The sequence below is a fragment of the Abramis brama genome (assembly GCF_963993115.1).
Source record: "Abramis brama genome assembly, chromosome: 21".
In the NCBI taxonomy this organism is placed as follows: domain Eukaryota; kingdom Metazoa; phylum Chordata; class Actinopteri; order Cypriniformes; family Leuciscidae; genus Abramis; species Abramis brama.
The window spans coordinates 20315001-20341875 of NC_139983.1; the positions used below are offsets into that span (position 1 = coordinate 20315001).

Here is a 26875-nt window from a genome sequence, read left to right on the forward strand (position 1 = left end):
TATAGCTCGAGCGGAGGAAATAGCAGCCAGGGTCGCACTCTGGATAACAGAAAAAAAACGCGCACCGAGCATGCGGTGTAACATGACAGTAGCCTACATTCAACAAGGAACATCCAACAGCGACATCTGGGTGCAGCAGTCTACAGCACAAGGTTTCTTTTACATGAACACGAGTCATCCTCAAAATACTGACAAACATTCATTGAATCATAAAGACTTATAAATAAAATTAACCCCCACATAAATAGCATAATTCTCTGACCTGATCTTTTATGCTAAAGTTCAGCATATTTGCAAATCAGAAAAAGAAACCAAGTTCACCAGGTAGACTTTACCATGACATTTACAGTTGTTTAGATATTTCATGTAAAGGACGTGATAAGGCATAACATGTTTTTGCATTACTCCAAGAAATTTGCAGCTTAAAAAAAAAGAAAAAAGAAAAAAGAGATCTGTCCCGATAATTTACATGTCACTGACAAAACAAAGTCTAGGAAAAGTACTTCCAAGGTTAAAATTAAAGTAGGCCTACTACAGCATGGCTGTTTTGCACATAAGCAATTAAGCATTGGAAATTACTGAGAAGTGGAATCAAAATGTACTGACATTGGTCTATGAATTTGAGAGGGTAATCTAGATTGTAGAACATAATTTGTCCTTTATGACCAGTATGTCAAGATTATAAACAACCATTAGAAGCACTAACCTTCAGTGTTTGCTGAACATCTGAAGAGCAACGTGAAAAGCTGCATAAAGACTCAACATTACAAGACACCTATATGTTAACCAATTTGAAGTTACTTTTCCCCCTACCAAATTTCATGTAAAACCCTAAATAAAGGTGCCCTGAAATCCAGGTATAAAATGACAAAGGAAAAATTGAATGGAAAAAAAAAGCTTTATTTTGGTTGAAATTTCAGTAAATGCATTGGAATCATTTCACACAAAGGCAAAACACAGGTCACTGATGCATCTTTAATAAGATCATAATCACCAGTCCATTGACCTCAGTTGATCTAATAGGGATGAAACTAGACCTTTAATTTCAGAGGAGTCCTCCACCCGCTCATCCTTTTCTCTTTTCTCACCATCCTTTAATTGCGGAGTCTTGTCCTGTTTGCTCATGCTGGGCCTTTTCTGTTCTTCATAATTGAGAGAACTGGATCCATCTGCAGCTTGTTTCAGACTTAGTTTAGAGTAGAGAACCGGCTCCAATAATTTGGCTCCTTTAGAGCTCTTAAAGACCATCTCAGCCTGTCTGAAAATAACTTTACCCTTATCCTCAGCACTCTCAGAGAGCTTATCTGATGTAGGGTTGACCAGGGAGTTGTCATTAGAAGGAAAGTCAAATTCAAGATTCAGTTGAGGCTGCACTAGGTGACGTACATCAGTCACAACAGGTTTTCCCTCAATCTCATGCAAGTGGGCAACGTCTTTAAGATGCCACATACCCAATCGGTCTTCTGCAACATCATGCAAATCCACAGCTTCTACTTGAGCTTTTCCTTCATCCACAGCAACCATCGGACTCATCTCAGTGCTTTCATCTGGTTTCAGCTTTCCAAAGGGTTCGTCACTTTGAAGGGTTACATCAACAGCATGGTTTTCTGGATAACCAATTCCCACTTGCACCACTGGTGGCAACTCAAGCTCCATGATGTCTGGTAGCCACATTGAGAAATCCCCTCCCTGTCCCTGGCTGATTATAACCAAACCTCCTCCAAAGCTAGGCTGAACAGGCCAGGGGGAGACATCAATGTTTTGCACTGAGCTCCCAGAGAAAGAGGCACCTGCCATGATCAATCTTTTATCAGACAAGTTTCTGGCTGTAGGGCTGGACTTTGTAGCACTGTAGTCTGACAGTGATATGGCCTGTGGTGCAGATGGCTGATCCTTAATAATCAGGGGGCCGGTGCTTACTACTGCACTCAGGTCTAGAGAAACCATAAAAGAGACAGTGGAGGTTCATTTCAAAGCAAAATATACAGGGCTAAGCAGGCTTTTTTTTTGTTGGTCCAGCAGCTCTAATACTTGGTGAATGAGCAGTTTAATTTCTCATATACATTTTTAAATGTATTAACTTTACTTAAATGTAGTATCAACTAGGAGTTGCATCTTCACATTGATGCACTGTGAGCCAATATGGATTTTTTTTTTTACTAGGAGATAAACAAAATGTAACATTTAACCAAAATGGCAAGTGATAGTATGGTTAACTGGCTTGAAACTCAGCAGGCCATCCTTAATCTTGAGCCTGGACATGGGTACTTTGTTCATTTGAGTTCCGATTCAAATCACTATATACCAACCAGGAAGTTCTGCAAGCTCCAAGCTTCTGCACCTTTTCCCACAACAATCACATATGGAGGTTTGGCCACTCAGGTCAACCCATCTGAAAACAGGAGGCTTATTTTTTATTTAAGTTCCAAAAGCCTATTAGGACAAAGGTCAAAGACCAAATAAGAGCAATATCAGATTCAAACTTACCTTGATTTGAGTTTGTTGTAATTGCAGAATTTAGTGGTTGATGTCAGACCCACATCAGACAGATAGACTCTGCAGTGAAGATAAATCTAAAGCAAACAGGAGAGCATTACAGAGCAAGCTATTGTCAGTTTGTAGGATTGTAATAATCCTAACTGGGAATCAACACTCACCTCAGAAGACTTTAAACTAGACGTACGAACAACCAAATTGACTAAATCACTACGTCGCAACACAAACTTCACCAAAGACGCTTTGGAGGCCACACAGCTGGTAAACATAAAAGTGAAGGCTAAATTATTTCAGAAGTAAATGTAGAGAAAACAGCATTTGTTGAGTTGATCTACCCTTTGTTAATGATAAGGGCAACTTCGGGTTTCTCAGCAGGGTTTGGAGAGGAGGAAGCATGGCAGGACTGGATGTAAAGCTGTTGACCAGGGGCAGGTGAGGCAGACACCTGTAGATGCAACTGCTCTCCTTTGTAGAACACGTTAGTATCTGCTGGATCACTCCAAGATGCTAAAGCAAAACAAATATTAGATAGCGAGACACTTAACTACACCTAATAGGATAAAGATAATTAATAACATACAGTTCATGATCCTTAATGAAAAACCATTTCTTCTCTCCAGTAGACCTAGTATATCATATGGCATTGGGAAACCAGATGCAAACCCATCAAAAGTGTGAGGCTGAGGAAATCCATCCAAGAAAGGTCCATCTTCAGCAATGCCAGGAAAGTCAGAAACATGCCAGACATCATTTACCATTCCCGGTGAATATGCTGAGATGCGGCCATTAAAATCATTCCCGTTAGATGTAACTGGCAGCGCTAGACACGCTATAGCGCAACAGAAGACGACAAAAACCATCGCCATCCCAATCCTTTAGTTTTGATCTGAGAGAGAACAAGTACAAAGTAATTTACACAGCTACTTTCCTTGTCTTCCTTGTCCTGCCTTCCTTTAAACTGAAGCTGAGAGGAGGATTACAACGTGCAGGTTAATGCATTAATGAGAGTCAGCTTATCAAGTCCAGGTGTTCAGGTTTACCTCATCAACTCATCAACGCTGGCTACTGATTGGGCTTCTTTATTTGTCTTATTAAATCTTTTGTTTATTTGATTTTTTAATAAACTAGACAGCATTTTCAGAAGTAAACACCAATTTTGTCATTCATAAATTAAAACTAAACCTTATTTTCATTGTTTTAAAAAAACCGGCAAACCCACCAAGAATATTACATAGGCCTATATGGCAAATTCTGATTCACATAGGCTAAATTAACAGCAAAATGTAAAACAACAATCTAATGACATCACAGTGCTCGCCTTGGAGACGCTATAAACTCGTGTAAGTTACAGCGACACCTGCAGGGCGGCCAGCATCAGGTGAGCGCGCGGAGAGGGAGTGGTCATGCACGCAAACGCAGGTGAACGGGAAGAAGGAACACAGCCTGAGAGGCACGGTAAGAGGAGAAGATCCTTGAACATGTTAAACCTTTAATTATGACTTCGTCTGAAAGAAGGACTTCAGAATGGTGAATTCGGGTGAGTTGGGCATCATTACTCAAGTAAAGTGTTTTACATTTCATTTCATGAGGAGGGAGTATGAACAGGCTCGCGAACGTGGTCGGGTGTGGTCATGTTTATCTTGATAATATATAACGCAGCGCTCTCTCGCTGAATGTTTCGAGTTTAGTAATGGCCGGCATTTCTACTAATGTTGCCTACAACATAAATGATGTTTATTTCGGACCTGATGTCTTTTTATAGATTTGTTTTGTTTTGTGTTATTATAAATGCACTTCACAGAAAATGAAAATTCCGTCTTCATTTACTCACCCTTAGCTACGTCTGTCCTAGGACTTCTGTGGAGCACAATAAATAATAGCCTATATTTTTTTTCATGCAATTAACTGAAAATGTGGAGCAAAAACACCATAGACGTAGTCCATATTCATGTCCACACATCAAGCCTTCTGGGGCCTGTTTCAGAAAGGAGGTTAAGTGAAAACTCTGAGTATGTTAACCCTGAAATGAGGGAAACTCTGAGTTTTCTGTTTCAGAATGGGAGGTATGTTAAACCTGAGAAAGCAGAGTAAGTCAAGCCTGTTTCAGAAAGAGAGGTAACTTATACTCAGAGTCAGTTACCATGGTAACTTACTCTGTGAACCTAACCTGGTCGGGAGCAGGTTTTCTTCAGTAAACCCAGAGTTTCTTTCGGTCTCCTCCCCTTTTTAAAGTGGAAGTGGTGTTTAAACGCCTCATTCAGTCTTTCAGTACATTTTTATTAATAAAATTAATCTTTTATTAATAAATAAAATATTGTTTTTTTGTTTGTTTGTTTGTTTTTTTAACTGGCAACTGAAAACACAGTAGTAGATTAGTTACATAATGTAGTTCTAAATAAATTCTACAGAATTAAACTGTGGCATTTACTGAAAATCACTGAACTGTTAATCTGTGCAACAGAAGTTGATGGACCCTCCTCCTGCTGTTCTTCAACACTCTGGGGGCGGGGGTAGAGATAAGAATACCCGTTTATACTTAGATTTAAACTTAGATTCTATAGGTTACTCCACATAAAAATGTGAAAAAATCTGAATGTGTAGATTGTTTGATGTGTAGACACATAATATTAACATTAGGCCTCTCTGTGGCAGCAGAAACTCTTTATCCCCATGTGATGAGCATTTGGTTGAGTACACTTTATAACACTATTTGTCATCATTTCTGGTGTATTGAGTAGGTGACTTACAACTGCCTGGGGTTCTGTTGGGACAGGAGGCTCCAAAAGACAGATATTACCATCAGAATCTATTGGGACCAACAAAAATCCTAACCCAAAGATAAATGGAAATATCAAAAATAGCCTATATAAAAAATGACACATGTAAACCTCTTACATTTTATGAAGACCCTTGGATTTTCGGAAGTGACTGGCTCTGAAGTCTGTCCAGGAATTCCCTCAGCCAAAAATGCTGCTGCTCTGCTAGACACTGGATGCTTTAGTTATTTAATATGTCACATGTTTGTAAAGCCAGGTAGCCTATACCCATGATATGCTCAAGCCTTACTTGACTGAATGCACCTACATGAAAATTAAAATTAGGTTGAATAACATGCTGTTCTTCCAGTTTCAACTCTGATATTATAACAGTTTGGCAAGTTACTTGTATTACTAACTACAAATGACATCTTCAACAGTGTAATTAGATTAATGTAATAATTACTATCTTTAGAAATGATTGGTCTACTTATTACTAATTACTAAATCCCATGTCAACCTTAAACACTTGAACAATACAGGGAGAGACAAGAAACTGCACTTTTAATGCTTTCAAATAAACAATATACAATTGCATGAATAATTCTTGAATTGACCAAAGTGTGTAGAGGGAGAAGGTTACATTAAAAATATACTTTTTAAAAATGTATGTTAAATAGCCTATACAGAATTGTTCTATAGTCTAATACAATTACATCAGATTTAACTTTAAATTAAATTACGGAAGAATTAAGAGTAATCCCTTTAATTAAATTACAGTATTTAGATTACTTGGTAATTAATTACACCCATCACTGTATAACAGTAATTAAAATGTGAAGAAATATGAAGACCTCTTTTTGTCTGGCGCTGTTGCCATGGTGACTCATAATATCTGTGCTCCATTGATAATGACTTTTTATAGTTGTGGTGCACGCGCTTAACTCAGAGTCAGTCAACTCAGAGTTGATTGAACTAACTAATTTCAGCTGTTCTGAAACCAAAAACTCAGAGTTTCCCATCTCAGGGTAAGTCAACTCAGAGTTCAAGTTTTAACTCCGAGTTGGTTGAACCTCCTTATTGAAACAGGCCCCTGGAGCCTTAAAAACAGACATTTACGCTGACTCAAAACAGTCTATGCAAACTCCAAAACCGATCCAACTCTTTCGATTTCCAGTCATATTGCAAGTACAGCTCCTCTTCTAGAAAAAAGCCTAAAGACCGCTTGTCAATAACATATTTTATTCAGCAGTAAAATCTGATAATCGTAACGCATCTTTGCTTGTTCGTAAACATTGCGCTGTCGCTAATGATGGGTTTGCATCCCTTTTGATGATTGACTTTTTCAATCACCATTTATCTGTTATTGCATTTAACGATTTACGATTTTTTTATTTTTTATTGTGCCATAAAAGGAACAACATGAGGTGGAGTAAATGACGATTAAACCATTACAGTGAGGATTTAATAGTATTATTCTCCTAAATTATCTCCTAAAAATCTAAATTATGACCTGGTTGAAAGTGTACAATACAGATGTAAATTGTGATAAATATATTTAATATTTATAATATTATTTAATAAAAATATTTAATTAATTTATTATTTCCTTCATTCATTTACTGGTTTAAAATATTTAATCAGTTGTCTACAATTAAGCAACAGTTATTTGCTTTTTAGTGAAGTTATGGGCATGGCACATAAAAACTGTAGTCTCAAGTTCATCTGGATTTCATCGTGCACAAAGTTCCTTGACATTTAATTTAAATGATGATATGTTGTCTGGTCCTTTATCATCAATGTCCTGCTGTTTCTGTGTTTATGGTTCCTTGATGTTGTGTGTGTTTGCTTTAGGTCTTTGTTGTGGCAGTCTGAAGGATGACAAGATCCTGATGAAGATGGGTTTGGGACTGGTGCTGGTTGGTCATGTGAACTTCTTGTTGGGGGCACTGGTACACGGAGCTGTGCTCCGACACATAAGTGTGTTCACTTGGAACCGGAAACTCGTCTACCCCATCTCCAATGTCATTGCTCTTGTGGCAGGACTCATGGTATGTCTGTCCTCAAAACTGTATCCTATTGCTTGCTTATTATCTCCACATTTCTGTTATGGACATTAGATTTTGTTTGTGATCATTATCCAGTTGCCAGTGATGTGGTAGATGAGGCATAACCAGGTGTGTTAGTTGAAACTTTAAACTAACCCCTTGCACTGAATGAATCCACACTGTAATTCATACATCGGATCATGTTGTAACCTGCAGGCAATCATTGGTGGAATTTCAGCTATTGTTCTCTCAAAAAACAAGAAAAACCAGCTGCTGGTGAGTACACATACCCACACTCAATGCTGTCCTTTTTGTTATGATCACATTTGTTATTTATGTGTTTTTGCTACATGAGGTTTATTTGCTGCCACTTCAAAACATTCACTTTAAAACGAGTCTTTCTATAGAACAAAATGGAGTATTCATGTATTATTTATTTCTGAACACATTCTATCTTTGTTGCAGAGTTGGTTTCTACTTGTTATGAGTGTCCTGGCTATTCTTTTGGGTGCCGCCTCTGCAGTGGGAATCAGTGTTGCTACAGTGAGGGTCATACATCTGGATGGGGAGAATCTGTTTGCCCACTGCAACCAGTCTGCCATCATAAATTTGTACAGCATCACAAATGAATGCCCCTTTGACCCCACACGCATCTATGTAAGTCAATTTATCTGCAGTCTGATGAGTCCTTGTGTAATCAAATGCAAATGTCTCATAAATGCCTTTAAGTTCTTTCTCTGTTTTAGTGTGCAACAGTTTTGGTGACTTGAATGCTTTAGTGGCTTGAGATGCAAAGTAAATATATTATAAAACTCATGTACGATCAGATTTTATCCTGAATTTGATCCTATGTTAAAAGTGAGGAATAAAGGTAAAAACAAATGTGCAAATGTTATAATGTGTATGCCAACTTAAGTGCATGTGTATAAACCTTTTGCACTCATATACCAGTATTAAAATATTACAACATCGTTAATTAAAATAAAAACATTAGTATTTACACCAAAAAAAAAAAAAAAGGTTTTAAGCCAGTTATTTATATCTTTTGCTGTAGTGAGTCAGTAGGAAATGTCAGTTTACATTACCAAACATTCCTTTTACCATTAATCCAGTGAGATTTTTGTATGCACAAGGAGTCTGTCAACAGCCTGTGCTCCACACGGAGATCTGATCTCACAATCATCAAGTCTGTGATTGCATAAAGAAACAGAAAAAACTGAGACGGTCTAAATCTAGAAGAACTGAGGCATCGTCACATCATTGAAACTTGCATCCGCTTCACGTCGGGGTCCTGATCAACCTGTCTGGGTTTATTCTGAGATAACAACTGGCTGGATGTACATTATCCCTTACATATGCTAACATTTAGGATGATTCTATGCACGACTTTATAAATAAGGCCTTAGGTTTCGCCATGTAATTTTAAAATTGAAAAATGTATTTATTCTTGGCTCTAAAAATTTGGCTAAAATTGCTTATTCATTATTAAAAAAAAAAAATCTATTCACAAATGCATAAAATGTCATGCAAAAGTCATGGAAATTCATTGGTAAAATGGTGTTGGAACCCCATGGGACATAATGCAAAATAAGCAAATGAAAGGAACTCCTAAAAAAAAGAAATGAAGACCATATATATTTACAATATTTAAAACAATATTTAAAATATATTTCTCTCTCCAGGGTACTACATTAATCCTATGGTTTCCATTGATTCTGATGTCAGTGGTGGAGGTTGTGTTCTCCTGCCGCTGTTTCTTGGCCTGCACGTCGTTCCTCCGGATGCGCTGCCCGTGGAGAAGAACTGTCTCTAAAAGGGTAAATAGAACTATATGTGTGTAATCAAGACAAATCAGAATTCGATATAAAAAAATCATTTTGGGTTACAGATTGTTTTAAGAGCAATTTTGCATGCCAGCTCCACATTAAACTTGATAAACCTTTTGTGTTCTTTGAATGTAATGTAAATGTTGGGGTTTAGGTGCGTGTCCAGCTGCCAGAAGAAACCTCACTGCCACCAGGAGATGATCCAAATGAAGTGGACCCAGCAGAACAACATGACCTACTTGCTGTGGAGACGAGTGAACTGTAATTCAAGAGTAAACATTACATGAACAATACATGCTTTTCAAAACCACTACATGACAGTGGACCAGTGGCTAGCAGGTGAAGGGAGGCGGTGCTCCGGCATCTAATGAAGCACTAATGATGAGTGTTATTCTTCAGTCTTAAAGGGTCAGACTGCGTGACCAAGTACTATTGTAAAGTGCATGTTTTATTAACCTCATGAACATGTTTGATGTGCGTGTTTGTTACATTTTCTGCACTGATGGGTTTCCTTGTTACATTTATATTAAAAAAAGACTTTTCTATTCAAAACTGAATTGCTTGGACACAGTCTCTATAATTTTTGATAAATATTTATAAAACTATTTTATATTATAAAATTACTAGGCCTACATATTTATATTTAAAAACAGTTGTTTTTTTTCTTCTTCAAAGGCTGTGTGGCTCTGTTGTTTCATAGGAATATAATTGGCTATGCTTAGGAAGTGATGTTCCCTGGTTTAATTTTTAGCCTGGGTTGTGTTTCCCAAAAGCATCGTAAGCCTAAGTTGATCGTAGAACAATTACCACCAATGATCTCTACGATAAACTTATGATGCTTTTGGGAAACGCAGCCCTTGTAAGAATTGTTGGGTTGTTGATGCTTGATCTTGACCCACTCTAGATTTTCCTATGACCTTTTGATAACCTGTTAACATCAAAGTTGTGAGGTCGAGAATGAAACTAATAGAAATTTCACTTTAAGTCTGTTAAATAAAACAAGCAGCGGTCAGTGAATCTGTTTAAGAGTTGTCTAAATGGATGAAACGAGACAGAATGAGGCCAATTTATCTCTTGGACTGTTTTACTGGTTCAGTAGTTCATGATGCAGTTATTTATAAAAAAATAAAAAGACAAGTAAAATAGCAGAATGCACAGAAAGCAGAAATACTAAAAGCTCAAAGGGTGAACACAAAGCAGGACATTCACTCATGCATTGAGAGCACACTTACAACTGATGAATTGTAGCCAAAGTTTTTCCACAAATCCATGTTTAAAGGTATAGATCATCCAAAAATGTTGATTTCTGTCCCTCCATTGACTGCTACAAAAAGTTCATAAAGCGATCATAAAACAAATCCATATGAATTGAGCAGTTTAGTCCAAAATTTTCTGAAGAGAGACAATCGTTTTATATGATAAACAGATTGAATTTAGGCTTTTATTCACATATAAACATTCATCAACTCGCACATCGTTTGTGGTAAACGGAAGCTCAAGCATGTTCACTTACGTGTGAGAAGAACCGTTGAGGTTCATTCTCGTGTTACGCAGCACGTTTGAGCTTCAGCAACAACCAATGAGATTCATTCTCGTGTTACGCAGCACGTATGAGCTTCAGCAAGAACCAATGAGATTCATTCTCGTGTTACGCAGCACGTTTGAGCTTCCGCATAAGCTCGCATGTCAATCATGTTTGGTTGAGCTTCTGTTTTTGTTCGCTGATCAATGTTTATATGTGAAATAAAAGCCTAAATTCAATCTGTTCATAAACTGATCGAGTGTCTTCAGAAAATTTGGACTAAACCACTCAATTCGCATGGATTCATTTTATGATCTTTTTGAAGCTTTGAAGCTGTCAACTGAGAGACAGAAATTGCTCAGATTTCATCAAAAAGGTCTTCATTTGTGTTCCAAAGATGAACGAAAGTCTGGTAATTAATGACCCAATTTTCATTTTCACTGTTAATCATTGGCTTATTCTCATCAAAATGTCTGTTTCTTTTGTCTTTTTACTACACTTAAAACTGTATTTTGAAATATTACATTAACAACATTGAGTCTTTAATGTGACCCCATGGGCTGTCATTTTTTTTCAAATTCTGCTGTTCATAAGATGAATCTTTTCAGCAGGGCTGCTCCTGGTACTGTCTCTCTGTGGCAGTGAAAAAGTCCTCTAGAACACTGCGCAGGTACTCAAAGGTGGGCCGGTTGTCTGGGCTCTCTGTCCAGCAGTGTTTCATGACGTTATAGAGAGCCTCTGGGCAGTTATCGGGGCAAGGCATGCGGTACCCTCTCTCAAGGTTTGCGATCACCTCTGGGTTTGTCATCCCTGAAAGATCAGAAGTAACAGTGAAAAGAAATTCTGAGATATGGCAAAATGAGGTCAAACAGGAAGGTGGTTTGTTACCTGGATATGGGATTCTTCCATAAGTAACAATCTCTGTCAGCAGTACTCCAAACGACCAGACATCTGATTTGATCGAAAAGGTGCCGTAGTTTATGGCCTCAGGTGCAGTCCATTTGATAGGAAACTTTGCACCTGTGCGATTTTAAAAAGGCATATTTTTAGGTGTCTTTTAAAGTTTAGCAGCCAGACTTTCTCGCATAAACGGAGATTCTGTGGTGATGTAATCCTAAGGTAAATTGACAGAACAAAGCATGATGCAGCTGATGCTACTTACCCTCTCTGGCAGTGTATTCGTTATTTTCGATGAGGCGGGCGAGGCCAAAGTCAGCGATCTTGCAAATGAGCTCATCAGACACCAAAATGTTGGCAGCTCTCAGGTCTCTATGGATATAGTTCTTCTGCTCTATGTAAGCCATTCCCTCTGCGACCTGCAGGGAGCAGTAAAGTGTTAATGATAAGGCTGTGTGTGATTTATGGCTATGTTTAGAATAGCATACTACCATGCAATTATTTCTGCAGTATTTATGTATACCATGCAAAGTATTCATGAAATACTAAGATGACATACGACATTTGGTGTATATAATAGAGAATACTGCACTAGATGCTGTATCTCACAATGTGCTGTGCTTTACTTGACCTTCTATTTCCAGTGTAAAAAAAAAACTGCAATTAATATTTGCTAAAAAAAATCGTATATCTCCTCCTTGAATCATTATTTTAGAAAACAGTCAAATGACTGTAAAACACATTTTATTTTAATTACCCCCCTCTTATTCTCACCAAGGCTGCATTCATTTGATCAAAAATACAATAAAATCAGTAATACTGTTAAATATTATTACAATTCAAACAACAGTTTTTTTGTGTCTTAATATTTTTTAAATGTTATTTATTCCTGCGATGACAAAGCTGATTTGATACCAGCCGTGATGCATGATTCTTTGATGAACAAAGTCCAATAGAACAGCATTTATTTGAAATGGAAATCTTTTGTAAAATTATAAGTGTCTTTACTCTCACTTTTGATCAGTTTAACACATCCTTGCTGAATAAAAGTATTAAATTCCTTTTTTTTTTTTTTTTTTGTGTAAATGATGGAATGTGCAACAACATGGTCAAGTGACAGCAATATTGCATTCTATAACAGTTTATTGTTGCATAAAAGTTTCACATACTATTTTTACAAAACCGTACGCAGTAGGCATTTCATTCCGAACATAACACACGTTGCACAGACAGACAGAGGTCAGTTCCTGAAACAGGGAGGGTTTTGCTTTAACTTCCTTTGATTTGACTTTTAACCTCCACTGCTCCTCTCCACCCTGCACAAACCCATAGGTTTCATTCAGAAGGTTGGTTTGCTGCTATACTTCCTGATGCCTGATGCTATACTTCCTGATGCCTGATGCTGCATCTTTCTTATTTTCCCCATGTTTAAGCTAGCTCCAGTCTTGACTGATCTCAGAACAGTGATGGCTGCTGAGCTTCTCAGAGGTCTGTTATTTCTGACCCAGATGCACAGAATGAGAGGGAAGGACAACGGTTCTCCCAGATCAGCTGTTCCTGCCATGCTCTAAAACTCTTTCACATAAAATTAGACTGTGATCTGTGATAGTGGCCAGACACTATCGTGTGTGTGTGTGCAGATGCGTTATGGGTGATGCATGATGGTAGTGTGATTGTGCATTTGTTGCAACGCCGTACAGATTTTTTTATAGAGGATGTTGCACTATGACACCATGTGCATGCTTGTTCAAGGAAGTGTTACACAGACCGTCAAAAACGTGTTGGTTTAATGTGAAAGTGCCTGACAGTTTTGCATAAATGTGTGCCTGTGTGTTGATAAGAGGCATGTAAGAGTCAGTTCGCAGGGCCTTTTAAAAGCCCTGAATGATCTCATTCACTTTATGGAGAAGAATAGCTGAAAAATATCACACGGCATCTAAGCTGATCCATAAAGCAAAACGTCTCTTTTTAATGCTTTAAAACATTCCATCTCTCACTTTCCCTCTTATCCTTTCTCCGCCAAAATTTCATTGAATATCTTGAAAAACGATACCATCGTTTCTTCACATTACCAAGAAAGAGAGAGACCATCTCCTTACATCTATCCCATTTCACACGATCCCTGTGAACCTCTGACCTGCAACACTGCTCAAAAACATCAGTTTTCTCATCTTCACACTCCAATCACTTACACACTGAGCGCATGAGACACTATTAAAGACATTCATACCATGAGTGATCAAGACCATCTGATAGCCTAATTTTTAACCCAATCAGTCGATTCTAGGAGTAAACCCAGAGCTGAATCAAAGCGCAAACTCTCTACTAAGAAAATTACAGTCTGTTTGTCAATAGTTCATGGACTCTACACCGTTCCAACCAGAACTGTTCCCATAGTAATTAGATATTCTCAATGAAGCATGGAGTGTCATTAATTAGGTCAAGAATTACTGTAACCTAAATCAGGTCCTCACAATCTGTGTACAATATTTCCCTGCAAACAGTCAAAGAACTGTATGTTTGCCCAGTGAATGTAAATGTAAAGTAAGAAATAATTTATTTTCTACAGTATATGTGAACACATTTATATTGTCTGTTCATCTAGTCGGTTTATAGATTGGTGTGGGTAGTTGTTGTATTAAAAAGTCTAGACTTGTTCCAGCACACACAGTCATGCTCATTGTTAACCATAAGATTAGGAAGCAGAACAGTAGCTGAGTAATGCTGACGTCACCAGCTTAGAAACAGCGGGCAAATAGAGGAATGAGTGATAAACTGACTATATAAGGGTCTGAAATGTAGACTTGAGCTTGTAATAAGTAGAAATTTAGGACAGTTTGTTTCCTGTGGGGCACAAATGTCTCACCCCTGATGTTTTGAGCGCAGTATTGACACCCCCACCCCCACCAAAAATGATATGGTCAGCCTACCTGGGCGGACATGTCGATCAGCGCATTGATGGTTAAATTACATCCTTCTGGAGTCTTCAAAAAATCCACCAGGCTGCCTAAAAGTCAACACGACATTTTAACATACATATATTTTATATACAGCAAAACAAGCTATGACAGAAACTTTGCACCGTAAACCATAAAATGTTAAATGTGCTTGAATAACTAAATTGGCTTGAAACTAGGAAACCTAGACACTAGTTGGCGCTAGTGAGATTGACCAGGGTATTTTCCACTCCCGGCATGCACTGCAATAGTCTGAATAGAAGGTTAAATGTTAAAAACATTTTATTTATAGTTCGTAAGTCTTCTGTCTTGTCTTCAGCAGCCTTTTTTTAAACATTCTTTTACCACAACTGAATGTTACCGGAAACACGCTCTCACCATCAGTCATTTTAGTTCAAAGGCAAAAGGAAACAGCAGATGGATGAATGCTGTTATTTTGGTGCTTAAAACGTTCTGTAAGCTCTTCTCAAAGTTACCGAGAAGCGCAAACAACGGCACTCAGATTAGATCCAAGAACTAGAACATAACAACTGCAGGAAATTAGTGTAGCCGGTTTGGATCAGTCGGCGAGACGTTTAATGTTAAAGGCCAAAGTTGTTGCTTTTGAGACGACAGGCTGTGTTGGAAAAAGAAGAACTGACTGACCCTGAAGGAAATTCCCACAAAGGTGCAGCGGAAAATGCCCCGTTAGGAACTCTAATATCATGCGCCGTACACATTCCTTTGATCTCAGATCGCATTAGGGTGTAAAATACAAGGTCGTGGGTTAAGTTTAGATGAAGTTCCAGTGTTTTTGAATCATTCTGTCATTGTCTCCATTGTTAAAATAACAGAGGGGTGGAAAAGGGGCACATCAACCTCTTCTTTAAAATAACAACACAGACAACAATTGGACTTTTAAACACATCACATTGATTCCAAACAAACAATTGGGAGGTTTACAAGCTGAGCATAGTGTTCCATCAGCTTCCTTTAAGAGGGAACACAAAGCGGGAGCATTCACAAGCTCTGCCATCAGCTCGCTGACGTTGTAGTAACGTGGCTGTTCCTCTTAGAGTCTTTTGTTACTGTCGGCGTCAATATGACATTCTGGAGGCTCAACAATCCTCTTAGGGCAATGAGACCAACAAACAATCCATACTGGGTTACATATGGAATAACGTGCATCGCAGTACGCTTGTGATGACGACCCAAGGTGCTATTGTTGCGTTAAAAAGAGAAAAGATAGGGTGTGGATGTCTTTTCTGTGAACACCTGTGACCATGGTGGCCATTTAGGAGTCTGATTTGTTATAGTGAGTTTCTGGGTTGGCTCTGAATTAGAAAGCATTCCCGATACTAGCCTTATATGGAACAAAGACTTTCTTTCTATACCTCGCATTGTATCTGCCCTTTCCTCTCTCTCTCTCGCTCGCTCTCTCACTTTCTCTGTCCGTCTGCTTTCTGCCTCGCTCTGTCTCTTTTTAATGTGATGGAATTCACGCTATAACTGTGACCCTATGTGAGGCCTGTTTTGATGGTGCTGTCCATTGTTCTAAGTAGGTTGCAGTGAGATGCTGTGCTTGTATGAGGGTTTTATTATGCATTAGTAGTTAGAGAAACATAACGCAACAGCTAAGATCTTTAGCTCCTCTGAGACAAACTGCTGTAAGGGCGCATTTGCTTCTCATGATTAAAGGTTTCTCAGGAGATATCGCAAAAATAAAAGGGAACCAAACAATATTATAGCTTTAGTTTAAAGAAATGGCTCACCTAGACTTAAAAGCTCATCATGGTGCTTTAAACCTGCATGGTTTTCTTTCTTTAGTGGAACACATTTTTCTCTCTGAAGGAGACATTTTGAGGAAGGTTCACGCTGCACTTTTCAGTATAGTGAAAGCGAATGGAAACCAACGGCTGTCAAGCTCCAAAAATGACAGAACTATTCTAAAAGCCCCATAAAAGTAGTCCTTAGGACTTGTGCAACATTTTCCATTTCATTTGAAGTGGTTTTATGCCTTTTTTGAGCCTGACAACAGAAAAAAGCAGCATAAACATTCTGTTAAACATCTTTGGTGTTCTACAGAAGAAAGAAAGTCATATTGGTTATGAACAAGGCTAAGTGAATGATGACAGAATTTTCAATTTTGGGTGAACTAATACTGAAGAAAGGAGTGGTAACAGGGGTGGAAAATTGTTTAAAAATGTTTTGAAGAAATTGAATTTCTCAAATGTGCATCAGACCTGAGTATTACAACAACAACAACAACATTCTGAGAACTAAAATAGAATGATGTGACAAAACACAAGGAATTGGACATGCGTTCTACAAAACTGAAGTGGGTCATTTTATGTTCTAGATAAAACACTCAAGGTGGGAATGCCAGATATGAAACACAAGCTCTGCATGCATGCTATTTACAAGAGTGTTACGAGAGACGTCAGAACCGCTTAGTGAACAATGACTGGCATTATGAAGGAATAAACATCAGGGCCGTAACTACCACCTTGACGGGGACATGTCCCCCCAAATATTTAGATTAGAGGTTGAGTTTTACTGTAAGTTTGACATTATCTGTAAGTTTTACTTTTGGTCCCTGTCCCTTCTTAATCTTGAAAATTCACACTAGCTACCGTTCAAAGGTTTGGGGTCAAGATTTTTTATTTATTTAGCAAGAATCAAATTAAATGGACTGAAACTTTTACATTGTTACAAATAATAATCCCCCAAAAATGTATCATGGTTTCCCAAAAAAATATTGAAGGGTTAGTTCTCTCTTTACAAAATATGTCCAACGCCCGTTTGAGATTAATATTTGGTAAATTAACTGAAGTGCAGTGGCGTTGTGTGTAAACATGATGGTTATTGTACTTCTAGACTAAATGTGAGCGTGCATTTACTCATCTCACTTGCACAAAAAAAATTCAGTTTCCTCAAAATGAATACAATCAGTGTAATATAGAATCAGAATACTATGCGAACCTCCAATAACTAAATATGTTAAATAAAACATAATTTTTTATGCATTTAATTTAAATTTATTGACCAATGTACTTGCTTCAGACCTCCGATGATTCAGGTAAAACCTTAAGCAAAAATGACTATAGATTTTAATCTAAGTAGGTAAGTATAAGAAAAAGTTTTTTTCTCCTGCATCCTATTCTTCTATTATCCAGACTGGCAGCACAGCTGAAAGGTTTACTTGAGCAGCGCCCTCTACTTTAGCGCATTACTTTTCAAAGTAACTTTCCCCAACACTGGCTGTGCATTCATCCATGTAAGAAAAATAGGCAGACCACATGTTTGTAAATGTAAAAACACTGCGGTCAATGAAAGAGACCGAAAAAAGTTGCCCCTCAAAAATACTGCACAGAGTCATTCAGGTGAGTGAGGGACGCATTTTGAGATGCCAGTATCTTCAAAGCCGTGAGAAAGCTTTGTTTTCATAGAGCGAACACAACTGTTGAACTGCTTCTTGTTAGACTTGTTAGATCATGAAAACCTGCTGAAAATTTAAATGGAAGTCACTCAATGAAATTGTCTGTGTTTTGTAAAGAATGTTCAGGTGAAATGCAGGGATGAATCATTTAGTACTATGAAGGATTTGTCATTTCATTGAGCTCTCCCCTCCTTTGTTTGAACGAGTGTGTAAGTGCATCTGTGTGTCTCACCGTTCTCCATGTACTCTGTGATGATATAAATGGGCTCCTGTGTGACTACAGCGAAAAGTCGCACCAGTCGAGGGTGCTGCAGGGTCTTCATCAGGTTTGCTTCAGCCAGGAAAGCACTCATGGACATGGTACCTGGCTTGAGACTCTTGATAGCCACTCGACGGTTGTTGTTATACAGCCCTATAAAAGGAGAGAGAGAATAAGTGATTTATGTCTTATTTTAAAGGGGTAGTTCACCCATATGAAAATTCTGTCATCAAGTTTCTCATGTTGTTTCAAACCTGTATGACACAAAAGAAAAATGTTGCCAACCATGCCCATTGATTTTCGTTGTAAATGGACAAAAAAAAAATCTCAGAATTTCTCAGAGTAAATTATGATAGAATTTTATTTTTTGTGTGTTTGAACTATCCATATGAACTATAATGTAGAAGCTCATTCACCAAGAATGGTTTACTTGAAACAAACTATTTCATTAAGGTCTGAATTTAATCTTTCTGTTTGGATCAAAAGTTTGGAGAAAAGATTTTAGAAATAAGTGGCCATGTGAAAACTACTGCTACTTCCTTATCACGAGAGTGTTTTTGCATAAGGGTGTTTGTAAAGAATTTGCCGTGTGAGAAATTCACAATGTTTTCCTTCACTGAGTTTCTTTGGCTTCACATTGTCTGAATGCTTGATAACCGGTTGACTTTATTTCTGTGGGCTTGATTTGTGTGATATTATCTCACCAACAAAAATAACTGAGGTTTAATGAACAGAACGGTCCATTACACGGAACAGTTCTTTCATTTGAATAAAGAAAGTCATTCACTGCAAAAAAATAAAACAAAATGGCAGCTATGATGCAGGCTCTCGTGGTCACGGAGCTGACAGGCAGTGATGATAACAAGTCAGTTGCTATGGCAACCAGGGACAGGAAGTGGTAAAAACTCAAGTATTGATGTGACTTCCATAGTTCTATTTTTAGGGTCAACACAAGACAAGCATGATTTCACTGCTGTTTGTTTATGTTTGAAAACTGGACACATTTAAATCTTCTCGACATATGAACATATAGAGTATAGACCGTATATGATGATGTTACTGTAATCACAAAACTGCAGCATCCTGTTGGTAACTAACAAAAATGTGCATCATAATTAATAATATTCTAGATCAGTTCTCAACTGTTCAGGTCCATTGGTTGAGAACCACTGAGAACCAAATGTCTTCTCATTTTTTTCTTCAAGACTGGTCAATTACATTAAAAGATAAATTGGTCTAACTTGAATCCAAAAAGAAAGACTGATTAGCCCTAACTAATTGCTAGTTCAGACACAGTCTTAACTTAGTGACTGTTTAAGCAACTGGCCCCAAGACAACTTGTCACTCATGAGATCACAGCTATAGCAAACCACAACAAACCATTCAATTCTCAGTGGACAAAATCAAGCCCCGCCCTACATCTATTCTTGTTTATTTCACTCAGATATACGTCACAATTGAGAAGAAAAGAACTTTCGTTTTATGACGTATTATAACATATTAATACTACGAGTTTCTGTTTGTAAAACAAGCAGCTTTGTCATAATTACATCAGAAATAAGGAAAATATCTTAGCCTATATGGAGGGGCTAGGAATTTTGTCCAACACAAAAACGGTCTAAACGTTTGAGAATCTCTGTTCTAGATAGATAAATACAATAGCTACCACAAATGTGTTCATTTCACCCAAAATTCATCTTTAAAAGTTATTCAAGGTGAGTTACGAATGCCTGTTGTTAGTTGTGTTGTGTGTAAAGTGAGTTTAAGCACACCCATGAGTATGATTGTCTTAGATCACAGGATGAGTGAGACCAAAATGCTGAATCTGCCAATTTACAGTGCTCTGACTGACTTCAATGCTGAACATTTGTCAAACGTTTCAACAAGCTTACTGTATTTACAGTTATGATATGCCCGGCGGTTGCTGAGACACTCAAAGAGCAGCACATATTCTTTAGCCTGTAGATGCATGTTTATCAATACCCTTTTATGATGGTCCAATTCACAATGTTTGCTCACACTCACAAACATTTCCAGACAAGCACAGACAGACCTGGCCAGGCACCTGGATGCTGAAATGCATTTTTTGGGGGGTGGGGGGGTATTCTTATACTGGTGTTCCAAGTGGTCTGACATGGTCTCAATGTCCATAAAAATATGTGAAAATATGCTTTATGTTTATTCATCAAGAAAGTAACTAAATCGATTACCATTAATCCCCACTGTAAAAATACTCAATTCAGTTGTTGAGAAATAGGAAGTAAAAAGCTTCTTACCCATCCATACTTCTCCAAACTGCCCCTGCCCCAGCCTGCGCTCTAGATTGAGAGACTCACGGGGAACTTCCCACTCATCCTGCCACCAGGGCTTCTGAGGGGCTCGGGTCTGACACGGTTTCACCAGGCGGGTGCATAGTCCATCAGCCTCTCCTGCACATAAACAAAGATAAACAGATCAACAACACTACATTTGAGCTCTTATAAACAGCCTGATCGAACTGTTCTTGTCTTACGTCTTTTATAAATAACCTGACAAGCGATTTGTCTAAGGCACATATGAACACCCAAACATACGTGAATAATGTTTGACCAGCTCTGAGAGGGAAGTGAAGGAGATCTTGGTGGTGATGTAGAATCCACCTGCGTCCAGGTTGCGGATTCTGTAGTGCTTGATGATGTCACCCTGTGTTTGGTCAAGGTCTCGCACAGATAGGGAAAAACTACCTGAGGCACCAGAACAAGAAGAGAATCAGAGGCTGCCAAGTGCACATACAGTCACACATCTACTTTCACAACACTGAGAATTTCTTGACTGGAGGCATTTTACAGTTAATGACGTGTAGAAAATGTTCTAAAATTCACCCTTGAATTATCCTAAAAGGTTTCCTGACACAATAACTTATTTAAATATTATTATTTACTTGAATTTAGAATTTTTTAGAAATATAGTAACCCCCTCTCCCCCCCAAGTCATGTGTCTTGGCACCGGGACTATGGGACTGTCTGATGTGGCCTCATGCTTTTGTGTTTGTTTTTGTTGTTGTGTGAGAAGCAATGCGTTGTTTCACACCTGGGTTGGTCTCACTCTCTCTGATGAGGAAGGAGCCCTGCGTGTTACCAGGGGCCAGTAATTGCCTCATGGCGTCGTTCCTGGAGAGATTTTTAAAGAACCACCTGCAACACAACATTATTGTCATTTTTTTAGGGCTTTGGCTCATTAAGTATCTCATTTGGATAATTTATTTTGAGTTTACAGGGTTGGGGCGTTTCACTCCTCCCACGCTCAGAAGAGAGACACTGAACATACTCAGAAATGTGGCATCAGCATGTACTGGAGTGGTTTAGCATAGTGATGCTCAGAAACTTGTGTGATTTGTGGGAGTATTTGTTCTCTTCTCTTTCCATTACTGACACCCCGTAAATCATCTGTCATAAGCGACAAGGGATACCCTGAATGAATCACCTTTCAGCCACAGTTTTGGACGTCATTTCCCAAATCTCATTGTGGGGGAAGCTGATTTGATCTTTTCTTTTCAAAACCCACAGCAGCTGATCTGCATACATTTAATTGTGATTTTGTGGATATGTTTGGGTAAACATATATTTGTGGATTTGTTTGGGTATACATGTGTGTGCGCTCTGAATACAATTGAACTTTACATTACTTACGGTTCTGTCTCAATACTGTTCAGTTTTGCTACAAAATTCTGTGGTATGTATCCCTTCTGCCCGGTAAACAGAGACTCTGCCATGTACCATTCAGGATCATCGCTAAGAAACACACATATACACATACCAGGACAGTGTTTTAAAGCACATAAAAATTTAAACAGGGAAACATTTAGTTCACTAAGTGTCAGTCTGTTTTAACATAGGCTTTGCTTACGCATTTAGGATTTTCATCTTCTCCCCTTTCTCAAACCCAAGGTCGTCACTGTGGCATGGCTCATATTTGTATACGGCTACCACTATGTTTTCTGGAATACAAAGATGACAAGAGTGAGCTATCTGAAACACACATTAAAGAGAAAAATGTAGGACAGGTGTTTAACGTATCATCTCACCTGGAAGAGGAGATGATGGTGGAGGCGTGTACTGGGATGGATACGGAATCAGAGGATCAAAGTTCTGTGTGAGAGAGAGAAGAGAGCACAATGTCAAAAATAATAATAATAATAATATTATATATATATATATAAATAATAATAATAATAATAATAATATTTTATATATATATATATATATATATATATAATGCTTAAAATTGTAAAAACTCAAATATTGAATAAGCTATTAAAAAAAATACTGAGGGATAGCAGTTTTAGTTATTTGATTATGATTAGCAATTTCCGTAATGAGCTCTTTATGATATCAAAACCTCAAAATCTGGATCCTTTCATCAATGTCAATAATTTAATAATGTCATAAACCAAACAAAGCCACTTCCCTTTAAACAGGGTGGAGCTGTTCTTATTTACTTCTCTCACAGCCTATGAAACAACTACCACAGTAAAAGTGAACATTCCGTCGTTCTTCTCATTATGCAATAACAACATGTGTTGTTCTCTTTAATTTCTAAAAACAAATCACGAGGAAATGTGTCTCAGATTTATAGCTAGAAGTTTTAGTCTCCAATTGATAACCAACACAAAGGCACATTTCCCTCAAATTATGTAACCCTGAATGGGTTGACCCATCTAAACAAAGAGTCACATCATCGCAGACAGACCACAGAAGGAACAGATACAATTAATTTTTTTTTTTTTTTGGAAGTGTTTTAGCCACAAAGAATGTGTATTCGAGCCTAATTTAATCATTAAATTAAATGAAATCCACATTTTTTAACTACACTAAATTAAACATCAGGCAATTTCAGATTAAGATATCCCCTGACAAATTGTGTGATTATAACATTAGTCTGTAAAATCTAAAAACTACCTGTGTTAAGAAGGGATAATACACTGCTTGAGTTAAAAGTAAAACAAAATGTGTTGCCCTATACAGATGTGTAAAAAAATAACTTGGGTTGTGTTATTTTTATCACACCAGTTTTAAGAGTGTGGGGTCAGTGGTCAACCATATTTAACCATGTTTAGAAGATCTACTGAGATTGTCAGTCTGTTAACATACTGTAGGCCTTGCTTACGCATTAAGGACTTTCATCTTTTCCCCTTCTCAAACCAAAGGTCGTCGTTTATCAGTATCATAAATCTTTTTCCAATTTTTTTTACTCGACTAAATTAAACATCTTGCCGTTTCATATTGAAAGATCACCTGAAAACACGCATATTCCATTTCAGTTTCAGCTAAAGGCATTTTTCAAAAAATGCTTTGTGTAGCACTTTGTGAGACATTGTTGTGTTTTGCCTTATGTTATAAACCACAGAAATTTGTAATGCATGTCTTAAGTGTAGAGAACGGCTCCACCACTTCCTTTCTCTCTCGTCTCCCTACATATTTAGTGACTTCTGTCACTGTCTTACATTACAACCTGCCTGCTCTTAACAGTCTTACAATTCCTAAACAATATATCAATTGAAGAAAAAAAAGAAGAAAAAAACCTGCAACTTTTTCTAATGCTCAGTGTGTGAATTATTCAATGACTACCATGGGGATTCCTACCGGTATTTTTGTGGGGTGCAGAGATCTTGGTTCTTCAAGCTGTAACGACACTAGCACAGCTTGCTAACCGTAAACGATCTTACATAGGTTTAGATAACAAACCACTGAATAGACCCTTCTCGCATTTCCGAGGTTCTCAGAAGCGGAAATCACCATTTTGTCTAAACTTCTATTATAGCGGTGAGAGATGATGGCAAATATAATTTTTTATATCCAAAAATTTTAATATAGTGTTTTTGTGATGTGTAAATCTATAATATTGTGGAAAACAAGGAAAGCACTGTAGGCTTTGTCGCTATACCTGCCGATACTTTTTCCCTTCCACTTTGAAACGGATCCTAGAGCCAAGAGTTGCTATGGTTAATTACTTTTCGCAAGCGTCTGTTTAACCCAAATTATAATCTAACTTAGTGGTTATTGATATAAATTGCATGTGAAAAGAAAAAAAAGAAGTATTGTAGTTAACTGTGCCATAATATTCTCTTTAGCAGACACGAACGTACCTGACTGGCTGGAGGCTTTGGACAGTTACATTGATCACACCATTCATCTGGATGGTAGGAGAATTCGTCATCAGGATCAAAAGAGCCGCAGTTCCCCATATTTACTAAAAATGAGAGAAAACAGAAGATGAAGATGACAACTTTCATAATTCTGACTGTAATATAGCCTAAATAAATTCATGGATATACATTCGTAAATGCAATCGATCTAGCTTCTGGCAAACAAAGGTAGTGGCTAAATAAACAAATGGGTAATAAATCAATGTTTTGAAATGTATTGTGTGTAGGCTATATTTTTTATTTGTTGGCATGCTTTCTCTTTGAGTTTAATTACTGTAGTTACATTACTGCTCACTTTAAAACAAAGAGGGAATTAATGGAGAGTGTATTTCCTGTTTTATCAGAAAAAAATAGAGCCAAAAACATTCAGTTTATATATTTTACCGTTTCTTTGTGTCCGTGGGTTAAGCTGTCTGTTAAAAAAAATTAACACAAAGTTCTGGACCAGATCTGTAAAGGAGGTTAATCCTCTTAATGAATTCTAGACCCTTTTTCCAACTCAGACACATAAGTTTCAGACAGTTTTCTTAGTGAACGATTTGGGTGTATTTTCACTTGTCTTGAACATTATGTGTTTTGTATTACGAATATAGAACATTCATTTAAAAATCCATGTACATAAGTGTTTGTAAGACTGCAGCGATGTAGTTTATCCATATGTAAACACACAAGCCCAAAAGCATTTTCATTTCCATTAAACAGACAAATAATCAGAGTTCATGTGCTAACACAATGTGTATGTCTCTGTGGGCTTTGGACCCGTGAGAAACTGTGTTGTTGGGTCAGGAAACGCTCAACCCTCTGGGTCAAACTGAACACTGAGCTCCTGGGACTGTTTGAGAGAACAGCCCAAATCAAAGCAGGATCTCTAAACAGAGACAAGACTTTCCACTGACCTCCGGCCTGTAGCTGACCCGACCAGTATCAGTGCGAATGAGTCTCGAGAGATGCACAGCTAGGTCAAATGTTTTGGGTTCAGATTGCTTTATGAAGAACCAAGCATAGTTAATAGTTTGTATGACATAGGTGTTCCCAATCACTTAAAGGGATAGTCAATGGGGTCCAATGTTGTTTTTGCTTTATTATATGGACAAAAAACACTAAGATATTTTTCAAAATAAAAAATGCAGGACAAAGAAAGTCATACGAACGACATGAGGGTGCTGATGACAAATGATTTTGTGTTCATAGGCCTCCAGATTCTCCTGTTGCATAAAATGTGTTTTTATAGGTTTGAAATAAAGTCAAAGATATCAAATGCCTCTGGAATCCCAATCACAAGTTTTTCACATATTGATTTGGATTAGGAATAAGGCAAGAATGTAATTTGTAAATGAAAATTTAAAGTAACTGCCTTTACCTAGTAGGAAGGCAGGGATTTTCCTTCTTATAATCGCTTCCCCAGCATTTATGAAAATCCCATTTTCAAAAAAAAATAAAAAATAAAAAATAAAAAAAATGCCACCATTGTTAATCTTTGAGGATTTTCTATTTTACTGTTTTAATATTATGTGAAAACTCCATCCAAAATCACCCCTAGTGATGGAATCAAAATTTAAATGTAAAATCATGCGATTGTTCTTGACTGACCTTTAGGTCGAATACGAAAACAACACGACCAGTGATGACATACATTATATTATCACTATGTCCTTTTTCCTTTGTGAATTACTTTGCAAATTAAATAACAATTTTAACACATTTTAATCGCTAAGCAGCCGACAGCGCAAACGTGTTCTAGAAATTTCGATTTGAACTGGGCAGAGATATTATTTCAATCCGAACACACTCACATCTACTTTTCTGCTTCAGAATAGTAATATTTTATACCTGCATTTAAACTTTACATTATTAATTCACTGAGTGTTCTGCTGCATTTTTTTGAGAAAATAAAATAGCAAATATATTATGAGCTAATCTTAAAACTCTTTTTGATTTTTTTTCTTTTTTTCTTATATTTTAAGCCTTATAAAATGATTTTTTAAATAGTCTAATCTGCCCCATCTATCTCAGACTGTCTCAGGGTTTAGGTTTACCTTGAAAAAAGTCTCATCCAATAAATCATTCAATGATTTAAAGTAGACTGCCGAGAGTAGCCTACCGGTCTGATAACCTGTACTCATTCAAATTCATCCGGGCCTCGATTTAAGTGAAGAAAAAGTAGCAACCGCTAGTAAAACTCACCTTTTCTGTTGACAGAAGATGCTGATATCAGTGATGGGCCAGTTCAGCAGGCATTGCCATGTCTTTAGCTTTATATTTTATGAAGAACACATTTTTCCACAGAGCATTTTAACCAAGATTACGAACAAAACAACGAGATCTGTAAATCTTCGGCGTGTTTCGATGACATGTGCTGCTAAAGTGTCAAGTAAGTCACGTCAGAGTTTGACTTCCCACCTTAACAAAGGCACATAATTTGTGAAAGCATCACTCTTGCTCTCACACACACACGCACACACACCACAGTGGTGCAGAGCAAGCTGATGATAGAGCTTCCTGTCGTTGAGGT

The 26875-nt window shown here is 37.5% G+C and overlaps 3 protein-coding genes across 7 annotated transcripts; 1 reads left to right on the forward strand and 2 right to left on the reverse strand.

The window, feature by feature from the left end:
* Positions 1-28: 28 nt before the first annotated feature.
* tmem54a (transmembrane protein 54a) lies at positions 29-10239 on the forward strand. 5 transcript variants are annotated; one of them, XM_084096772.1, is made up of 6 exons: positions 29-152; positions 7107-7303; positions 7517-7576; positions 7766-7957; positions 8983-9117; positions 9281-10239. In XM_084096772.1, the coding sequence occupies exons 1-6, from the start codon at positions 71-73 to the stop codon at positions 9389-9391; spliced, it is 777 nt and encodes a 258-aa protein (XP_083952898.1). In that variant the 5' UTR covers positions 29-70; the 3' UTR covers positions 9392-10239. The 5 variants fall into 5 exon arrangements, with proteins under 5 accessions (XP_083952898.1, XP_083952901.1, XP_083952900.1 ...); XM_084096775.1 differs by lacking the exon at positions 29-152 and adding an exon at positions 3138-3259; XM_084096774.1 differs by lacking the exon at positions 29-152 and adding an exon at positions 3787-3951.
* On the reverse strand, positions 855-3510 carry zpcx (zona pellucida protein C). Its single transcript, XM_084096766.1, has 6 exons — positions 3077-3510; positions 2832-3003; positions 2658-2754; positions 2488-2573; positions 2310-2392; positions 855-1934 (listed from the first exon to the last, which is right to left on the reverse strand). Exons 1-6 carry the CDS (start codon positions 3360-3362, stop codon positions 991-993), a joined length of 1668 nt encoding a protein of 555 aa, XP_083952892.1. The 5' UTR covers positions 3363-3510; the 3' UTR covers positions 855-990.
* On the reverse strand, positions 10188-26875 carry lck (LCK proto-oncogene, Src family tyrosine kinase). Its single transcript, XM_084096767.1, has 13 exons — positions 26548-26875; positions 24304-24407; positions 22243-22306; positions 22065-22155; positions 21848-21949; positions 21249-21352; positions 20753-20902; positions 20456-20608; positions 18153-18332; positions 14476-14552; positions 11811-11964; positions 11537-11668; positions 10188-11458 (listed from the first exon to the last, which is right to left on the reverse strand). Exons 2-13 carry the CDS (start codon positions 24400-24402, stop codon positions 11253-11255), a joined length of 1512 nt encoding a protein of 503 aa, XP_083952893.1. The 5' UTR covers positions 24403-24407; positions 26548-26875; the 3' UTR covers positions 10188-11252.